General features: G+C 37.6%; 1 protein-coding gene across 4 annotated transcripts; it reads right to left on the reverse strand.

Annotated features, from left to right (window-relative positions):
• Nucleotides 1-1,896: 1,896 nt before the first annotated feature.
• Nucleotides 1,897-6,178, reverse strand: LOC109162479 (CBL-interacting serine/threonine-protein kinase 12-like). 4 transcript variants are annotated; one of them, XM_019311181.1, is made up of 6 exons: nt 4,601-6,178; nt 4,206-4,283; nt 4,073-4,081; nt 3,926-4,000; nt 3,270-3,359; nt 2,671-2,959 (listed from the first exon to the last, which is right to left on the reverse strand). In XM_019311181.1, exon 1 carries the CDS (start codon nt 6,005-6,007, stop codon nt 4,622-4,624), a length of 1,386 nt encoding a protein of 461 aa, XP_019166726.1. In that variant the 5' UTR covers nt 6,008-6,178; the 3' UTR covers nt 2,671-2,959; nt 3,270-3,359; nt 3,926-4,000; nt 4,073-4,081; nt 4,206-4,283; nt 4,601-4,621. The 4 variants fall into 4 exon arrangements, with proteins under 4 accessions (XP_019166727.1, XP_019166726.1, XP_019166728.1 ...); XM_019311182.1 differs by lacking the exons at nt 2,671-2,959; nt 4,073-4,081; nt 4,206-4,283 and adding an exon at nt 1,897-1,930; XM_019311183.1 differs by lacking the exons at nt 4,073-4,081; nt 4,206-4,283 and having other exon boundaries at nt 2,671-2,952.
• Nucleotides 6,179-9,943: the final 3,765 nt, after the last annotated feature.

The following is a 9,943-nucleotide window of genomic DNA, read 5'->3' on the forward strand; positions in this document are numbered from 1 at the left end:
TTCTCATATGAGAGATTTAAATTAGTGTTATCCTTAAATCACCTATTTAATTGATACCTGATTTGACAATTCCTACTTCTTTTAAGAACCAAAAAGTGATGAATAAATACTACATGTAATATAGTTAATAGTATTCAAAAAAAAAAACAAAAAACAAAAAACCAAAAAAAAAAAAGAAAAAAGAAAGTGTAATTAATTCTAAAATTTATGTGTAAAATTGGTTAATGCAACAACCCTGTTTATACATCGTAAAATATGCACTCTCGTTATCTTTAAACTGCTATGAGAAAACTAGTAACCGTACCATTGATTTTATTTAAAAGTTATTTTTTTAAAAATAAAATAAAAATAAAATAATTTTTTTCATCTACACATAACACATCATAAAAGTTTCGCACTATTTAGGTGAATGAGACACCACATCCCAACTCGACAAGATTTGTAGAGGGGGCCCATTAAATGAGAGAGTACGTACTTGGTGTTCACAATGAACCACCACATTAAATGTGACTCACACTCTGGCTGCTAGGGTTTAACTATGCATACACAATCTGCTACTCATGAACCAACTGAGTTCCTCGTGCGAGTTAGATTTTTTTTCTTTGCACGAGTGCTTGGTAATCCAAAAAAGTCTTTTAAATTGTTAATATGAATTCCTCGTGCAAGTTAGATTTTTTTTCTTTGCACGAGTGCTTGGTAATCCAAAAAAGTCTTTTAAATTGTTAATATGAATCTCCTGCCTATATTGCCGGCTCAAGTTAAGAAAGTCAATAAAAAACTCCCACAAAAAGTGAAACTTAGACCAAGCCAACTATCCAATAGACTATTTTCACTTTGCTTTTTTTTTTTTTTTTTTTTTTTTTGGTCAGACCATAAGGTGTCCTAAGTAAGCCCTAACTATAGGAAGCACATTTAAGCCCGTACCATATTCAGACTAATCCCCGTACGCACCGGACCAACCCAATTAAAAGACAAAATGCTGATCAGATTGATTTTTTCATACAATAGGGAGTACCTTTCTTAAGGGACAAGAGTAAATGAAAGTGCCAAGAGAAATACGAGATTGGTTTTTCTATTGTGCATTGAACTTGCAAGGAAATGACTTGATGGTCGACCGTGCTGGTTCTGGCACGTGATTCTGATTTTGTGGCCTTTAGGTTTTGCCCTTGGTGTGAAGTATCAATCTCCACCACTCACAATTTGTCCACAACTACCCATCTTCAAGAACACCAACCATCCAAAAAAGTTGCAGGTAAACAACATTTTCTTACTTCCACTCTAGTATAATAACTTAGTACACATTGCGAATTGGGATATAACTCAATTAGTTGACTAATCCAAAGAAGAATAATTAGCCCCGAATTGCTAGCGGCCACGAGATGCAGGGATTCCTACTAGGATTACGTATAAAATGGTCAATTAACTAATCCAAAGAAGAGTTAATAGCTCTGCTTCACTGACAATCACGGAATGCAAGGTCCAAGTATGAAATTCACCATATTGTGAACACCAATGTATAAGCAACTGTAGACCATGATTCAATCCTTAGGTGAGGCTACTGGCATAAAGGCCCTATTTGGTAAAATAATTAGCCTATCCGTCAATTTTAGCATATTTGACCACTATTAGTTGTTTGAATTGATTAAACAATCAATATAAGTATTTGACTAATTAGCTTTTTGTAACAACTTATTGTTCAAAAATGCTAAAATTCAAAAAGCTGCTCAAAGTAGTTTTTTTGATTAGCTGTTTGAGAAAAATCATTTTGTATGTAATCAGCTAACAGCTAATTTACCAAACACTTTTATACAATCACCTAATGTTATCAACTAATAAAACCTACTAACCCAATCAGCTAACAGTCATTTACCAAACACCTCTCGCTAACATTTCTAATGATGTTTTACACCAGATACTAGATGCTATTTAACTGACAATTAAGGAAACAAAAACATTAGCACTGATGTTACTATAGGACATATACTTAATCAGTTCTATACAACTACAATGTTTCTTGTCTGCATCTATTTAGGGAAAATGTGGATACAGGAAAAGAATTATCCTTCATTTAAATTTTTTATTTTTTTGTTTGATACGATAAGACAAGAGTTAATTCCATTTTTTGTCCTAAATTTATAGGTGATAGCCAATTTAAGTCCTTTTTTTTTTTTTTTATCAAAACATCCACTATTCCACTCTTAGTCCTAATATTATTGTGGACTGACTATTTTTTGTCCTTTATTAACAAAACAGTTTAAATATCGTTAACTATAAGGGCATTTCAGTTTTAAATTATGAATTTTTTCAAACAAATAATATAGCAGTTCAACTTACTTTGTATAAAAACAGATTAAAATGCCTTTGTATTTAACGACATTTCAACGATTTTGTTGATGAAGGACTAAAAATAGTCATGTCACAATAATCCTATGACCAAATGATAATGTTCTAATAAAAAAGGACTAAAAGTGGACTGTCACCTATAAATCAAGGACCAAAAATAGAATTAACTCATAAGACAACATACAGTAATAATGTTCTAACTTAATATCTACGACGCCATAATTATAATCTCTTTGCATTAACTATAATAGCCAGAAGATGTGCCTTAAATGCTGGTAGGTTTAAGGCATCAGAATCATTTTTTCTTTCCAGATTCAAGAGGGCAAATGAGAAAAAGCTGAGATTTTAGTCCACAAACATGTTTGTGCTGTGCTGTCCACATCAAAAGGTTGTTGCCATAAAGATACTTTAGTTGTTTTGTGGTTAAAATGGCAACTTGGAGGTAGAAAACATCAAGTAAACAAATGCCCTTTTCTAACCTTAAATTTGTCCATCCTAAATGAGGGCAGACACACTCCTTTCTGTGATTCTGTCTTGCTAATTTCCCGAGTAAAGATCAAGAATACTCAAATATTCGGTAGTACCCAGATGGCCAAATCTGTCATTTACCTGTTTCCTATAATAATTGGAGAATAATAAGGTAGAAAAGCACAAAGACGGTGCGTTCGGTTATTGTACGAGAGCAAACAAACAAGACAGTGAAAAGAACACGTGAAAAATCCTACTGAGAATGGAACCTCCTACCAATAATGTCCAAAGGATGTCCCATAAGACAGACACCAACTTGTGCGTAATTTGTTTGGACATTAGAGTAATAATTGACGAAACAATTTTGGACCAAAAAAGTAGATATCAAAGTGAAAGTGGATGGCAAGTTCGCAACCATCCAAATACTCGAGAAGTCAAGCCACTAGAAGATATTATACCTGCAATTCCACTGCTGCAATTATTTATGATTCCGAGATGAGACAGCTTCGACTGCCAAGCTCTGGACTTAGGTGCCTCCGTTTTCGACTCTGTTCAGACAAATAATTTCCGGAGAAAAAACGTTTAATCATTCAAACATATTTCGGTATCTAAATTCTGACATGTACTTATTGGAATAATCACCCACCGACAACCATAGGTGGGCTAAGATGAGATATTCCACTCTAAAGAAGGGTTACCTCAAAGCACCCTAACTAACGAGTCAATTCATGCAAACTCAAAGAACACGCCCACACGGGCTTAACTCATTGGTTCAGTAAGCAGTATTTGGGACAAGAAACCAAGATTCGAAACTCGGTAGTGGCCGGTGTGGAGATTATGCCCAAAGTGAGCAGATCCCTTATGTACACCAGCATTTGGCCCTGTCTGTTGAGCCACTGAGTTACCGTGATTTATATTCTCACAAATGCTCTGTCGAGCCGAGGCGTGGGGGCCCTTTAGGGTTGGGGATTCAACCTTTTGGGACAAAAAAGAACACCTCAAAGGCTCAAAGAAAAAGAGATAACAAGAGACTGCACATCTTCCCTTTTTCAGTAGGCATACTCCATCATGATCTCAGAGGAAAAAGGAAGGACTATTCTATGCAGATACTCACCGTACTCCCTCCCAATAGCCGACTTCTTCTCAATTCCCCAAGAGACCAAACAAGTGTGCATTTGAGGTTTGGTACCTGAAATCACAAGTTCAAGACAATAATGGCCACAACGGAGAAACGGAAGTTGATTATCAATTATTTACTCACCGAGGGAAGCTAAATTATCACATCGTTGATGAAGTTTCACTCTTTTGATATGCCCATACCAAGCTGTTTGGCTATTTGCATTGACCGGGAAGCCTTTACAAGTCTATAGGTGTTAATTTCGGCTCTTTTAGACCTATCAAACGCAACTTCCCGACTTGCAAGCATGCAGGCTTGATCCAGTTGCACCAAGCAATATCACCACCACGTTTTTCTTTACAAACAGTGTTATGTGCATAGAGATTCAGTTGAACAATGAACCGTATCAAAGCAATCTATTTTCTAAGAAACGTACAAGTAGTAATAAATTAGGATGAGACTACTCTAAGAAACTTGTAAAGAAGCGAGCTTTGGTAAAAAGGTGTATTCATTTCTTGATTGTTCGTATAGCCTACTTAAACGGGAAGTAGTGAGTACAAGACAAAGTAACATCAGCGACATAATCAACACAACTGCGAGAAAAGAAGGACACGAAGAAAGAAATATACAATAGCATCAAGTAAGAGCAAAAGGGGGAGAAAAGAGTATAACCTTTTCTCTTCCTTCCCCCCTCTATTCAGTATCCGAAGGTAAATGTGAAGCATCTTCTAGCGTTAGGTTCTGTAACCCGGGCTTCAATTCTCTCTTGCAGAACTCTTCGAACTCCGTTTTATCCCCCGCCTTCTTCTTCACCTCCACGACTCTCAAAGACGGGGTTAGTTCGAATATCTCGGCAGCAATTGTAAGTGGCCCTTTCGCGCCCTCCTTAGTCCCCTCCAAACTAACCCTGCAATCCTTCTTCCTCACCTTAAAGCTCACGACTTTCGCAATCTCTTCCAACTTATTTATGATCTTATACACGGGCGCCCCTGAAACGAACCTCTCCCCGTCCCCTCCCTCCTCGAACAACCCCGACAGATCAAAACCACGCGAAAACGAGATGATATCAAAGGCATTCAAGCTAGCAGGCCTAGGCAAACCGCTTATCCTCCTCCGGCTCTCCATCTCGGACTCCGACTCGGACAAATCAGAGGAATAATCAATTCCATCATCAATAACATTGCACAATTTATCATCCTCAATATAAAACTTCACATCCTTGAACCCTTTCTTGAACCATCTGTTATTCATTACCTCAGAGATGGTTATCCTTGTATCAGGATTGGTATCGAGTAATCGAGTGAGAAATCGGGTTAATGCGGGGGAAAACCATCTAGGGCACCTAAATTCCCCTTTGTAAATCTTCTTATACATAGCCATAATATTCTGATCATGAAAGGGTAAATAGCCTGCCATTAACACAAATAGAATCACCCCACAAGACCATATATCTACCTTAGCCGCATCGTAGCCTTTTCTTGCTAAAACCTCCGGGGCGACATAAGCCGGCGTGCCGCAAAACGTGTGGAACAGCCCGTCCTGCTTAATCTGCTCCGATATGGCGCTCAACCCGAAATCCGAAACCTTGACGTTCCCGTCCTCGTCGAGGAGGATGTTCTCCGGCTTCAAATCGCGGTGGTAGACGCCGCGGGCGTGGCAGAACGCCACCGCGGAGATCAGCTGCTGGAAGTACTTCCGGGCGTCCTCCTCCTTGAGGCGCCCCTTGGCGACCTTGTTGAACAGCTCCCCGCCCTTCACGTACTCCATCACGAAGAAAATCTTGGACTTGGTCGCCATAACCTCGTACAGCTGGACGATGTTGGGGTGGCGCACCCGCCGGAGAATCGACACCTCGCGCTTCACGTGGGCGGTCAACCCCACTTTCAGGATCTTCTCCTTGTCGATCACCTTAATCGCCACGCTCTCGTTGGTCTTGATGTTCCGAGCGTGGTACACCTTCGCGAACGTCCCGTGTCCCAGGAGCTTCCCCACCTCGTACCGATCCAGTATAAGCCCTCCCGGGTATTCTTTCTTGCTCGAGCTTCTCGCCGCAGTAGAGGGCGCGGCGGCGGTGGCCATGGCTGCACAGCTAACTACCAGATTGCTAGAAACAAACACAAAATTATACGTTTTTGGGAGAATTCAAAGTAGTTTACAGCATCAGATGATGTCTGCGGTGTTTGTGGTGTAAACTCTCTGGACTGAATTATTGTGTTTGCCTTTTCCAAAACTAATATATAATATAATACGGACTAAGGCCCTGTTTGGTAAAATATTGGCTTATAGGCCAATTTTAGCTTATTTGACCACTATTAATTATTTGATTTAGTTAAAATATTAATATAAATGTTTGGTTAATTAGCGTTTTGCAACTCCAAAAGGCTAAAATTAAAAAAGTTACTCCTAGCAACTTTTTCAATTAGCTTTTTAGAAAAGAAATTATACCAAACAGCTAACAGCTAATTTACCAAATACTTTTATACAATCAGCTAATGTTATCAACTATTTATACCATCTAATTAACACAATCAGCTAATAGCAAACAGCTATCAGCTAACAGCCATTTTACCAAACAGGGCCTAAATGAATTTCCGCGAATACGAGAAACACCTATGAGGCCATGACGGCATGACCCCATATATATATAAAAGATGCGGATCAAATGTGCAAGAGGTCTTTAGGTAAAAAAAAATAGGGTTAAGTTTTAATCATAGATGTATTCCAAATCAACCATCCAGATTGAAGATAACTAAAAGAAAAAATACGCGGTGACATTCTTATAATTTTGAACAAATAAGTCAGTTTCTCTTTTGTACTCGAATACATATTTGTCCTTCTTTAAGTGCATCACTTTTGTTTCAGTATTTAATTTCTATTTTGAATGCATATCTTTATGCCTTTGAATGAACAAGTTGTCGAGGAGATGGAGAAATTTGCCTTAGTGACAGTATTCAAATGGTTACATTAACCAACAATCCAATATACTCACAAAATATATTAAGGCTCATAAATCACAAATTCAAAATTAGTTTTCATCATATTTGTTACAACATTTCAAATGACCATATTAACCAACAATCCAACATACTCAAGAACTTTCACATAATATATTCTAGAATTTTAAGGCTCACAAATCACAAATTCATATTTAATTTTCCTCATATTTGTGACAACATTCAATAGCCATATTAACCAACAATCCATCGTACTCACAGAATATATTAAAGCTCCCAAATCACAAATTCAGAATTAATTTTCATCATATTAGTGACCATATTTCAAATGACCATATTAACCAACAATCCAGCATACTCAAAAGCTTTCACAAAATATATTCTTGAATTTTAAGTCTAAAAAATCACAAATTCAAAATTAATTTTCATCATATTTGTGCCAACGTTTCAAATGGCCAACAATCAATAAATACAAATCACAAAATCATAAATTTTTCAATTTTAAGGATACTTTATTCATAAACATAAATCCATAAATCCATAACCAAACAATGAAGTAATCTAATAAATTCATCATATTATAACTTTTGGACATTCCCAAAATTTGGGCTCATATAGTCATATATAGTGTACAAATTAGGGCTTCCACCAAATTAAAATTAAAAATTTATTATTTAAAATCAGTCAATCATCTGAACACTGAAAATTTTAGTCTAGAACAAAATTAAACGTATAGGACATATCATATGAAATTTCAAATAGTAAATCACAAAAAGGAAAATTTTAAAATTAGGGTTAAAAAAAAAAAAACAACAACAAAAACATCAATTTAATTAAACCGAATAGAGTTGTTACAAACGAAAGCAAAAAGAAAAAGAGGAATACAATCTAAGTACTTAATCTTACCTTCCTCGACATCACTCGAAACATGCTTAGCTATAGCTAAAATATGGGCCAACATATTTCTACTACGAGGCACAAAACGAAAAGAAATCATAGGCATACATCGTAGTTGTTGGCGGATCTCATCAATAATGCAACCAAATGGTGTAATATTTATCCCTGTATGAACAACACAAGTAACAACCTGGGCGTCGGTTTCAACTACCGCATTCTGACAGCCTTTGTCTTTCAACCAGCTCAAAACCTCTCTTGCGCCCATAGCCTCTGCTTCACGGACCGTAATCACCGTATACAACTCATTCAACACAGACATAACCGCCCCCAGCACCACCCCTTCCTCGTCACAAACACTCAATCCATAACCCATTTTCTACTAGCAAAGTCCATCGCCACTTCTATGATTATCTTCAGATGGCCTCGTAACAAACTGCCCGAACCAGCAGCATGGTGAATCTGCGCAACAGGGACAACTTGGGATATGTCTCGACTATGGACCATCTTCCAATTATGAGCAAAGTGTAAAGCTTGTTGCACTAAGGTCCTTGGGTTCGTACATTGATGCTTCCAAACCATAGAATTTCTATTCTCCCACAAGGCCCAACATATCACAACCACTTTCTCAAGCTCCCAACAGACAGAATTGACTACATCTCCTCCATCCACTGCCTAACAAACTCAACATAGTTCAACCCCAACTATCATTTTGCACTTTCCAACACTGGTGAGCAAAAACACAATTTTCAAACAGGTGAATAACAATTCCATTTGCCATTCCACACAAGGGACAAACGGAATCACAATTAACATGTTTAACCAACAAAACATCCTTAGTAGGCAGACGAAGGGTACAAAGATTCTAGAAAAGGACACTTAATTTTTTGTGCAAACACAAGTTCCACAAACCCCTCCATGTAAGCCCCACCCCGCCCTCTTCAATCCCCCTCACCACCCTATATCCACTTTTAACTGTATACACCCCCCTTTCCTCCCGACTCCAAAACATAGGATCCGGAACACACACAAATGAGTAGGTATGCTCAAAATAAGATTACAATCTCGATCAGGAAAAATATCTCTCACCAAATCATGATCCCATCAATTTGAATCTGGACAAAAAAGAGACTTTACAAGAGGGTTATTTAGGTAAGTTGGTTCCAAAGTATAAATATAAGGCTGGGTATCATTCGGAAGCCACGGATCCCCCCAAACCCTCACTCCCTCCCCATTCCCAATCCTCCATCTCACTCCCTCCCTAAGTAAACCCTAAGACTCGCAGATACTTGTAACACCCCGTGTTACGGCCTCTAACCCAAATTAATTATTTAATTACTTACCCTTAAAAGGGGATTAAATTCTCTTAATTAATTAATGAGGGTCCACCATAAGCCATGGACCCTTACCCCTAAACCAAACTCTTAGTCCTATAGGGAATAGAATTAGTAAATCCATATCATTCAGACCCTAATTAGGACTCTTAGATATATATAAGGACATAGGAGGCACCTAGGACTCACACCACAATAGCTTTCACCACACAAGAATTCCCATAGGAGAAATCAAGAAGAGGAGATCTTAAGAGAAAGACCCTTTATAGCCAAGGATTCTAATTAAGGCTAAGAGGTAACCCATGTCTCAACAAAACCTATTTTCCTTGCTATAATCTTCTTCTTTGGCTCCTTATTCTATACTCATGTCTTAATAAATCTTTTATGATGATTATGATATGCTCTTGATGTTGATGAGATGATCTTATGTGTTGATCTTGATAATCTTGATGATTATAAGAGGATCTTGATAATTGTGTGTTGATTCTTGATAAATCTTGATGTTCTTGATTTTAAAGATAAAGTATGATTTTGTGATTTAAATATGATTAGAGCCCTAGGTTGAATCGTGAATTTCGTATTGTGATATTCTTGGTATATTTGGGTGGGAATTCGCATGTTCGGGTGTTAATTATGTTTAGAAGTCATGTTAGGATATGTTCAGTGTGATTCTTGATTTTAATCCGTTATTTGACAACGTGGTGTTGTCGTTTGCGTTTAAAAGTGTCTAAACATGGTTTCGGGTTCCACAAAAGATCCCGGACCCAAGTATTGAAAAAGAGTCAGTGGGGGGTAGGTGGGGGTAGGGGAACTTGCCACCTACCCGCTGCCCC

Source organism: Ipomoea nil, unplaced genomic scaffold (genome assembly GCF_001879475.1).
Source record: "Ipomoea nil cultivar Tokyo-kokei standard unplaced genomic scaffold, Asagao_1.1 scaffold2942, whole genome shotgun sequence".
Classification (NCBI taxonomy): domain Eukaryota; kingdom Viridiplantae; phylum Streptophyta; class Magnoliopsida; order Solanales; family Convolvulaceae; genus Ipomoea; species Ipomoea nil.

What these genes read in the sequence shown, in the direction of transcription:
- LOC109162479 (XM_019311182.1), bottom strand. Translation starts at nt 6,007, where the DNA reads ATGGCCACCGCCGCCGCGCCCTCTACTGCGGCGAGAAGCTCGAGCAAG.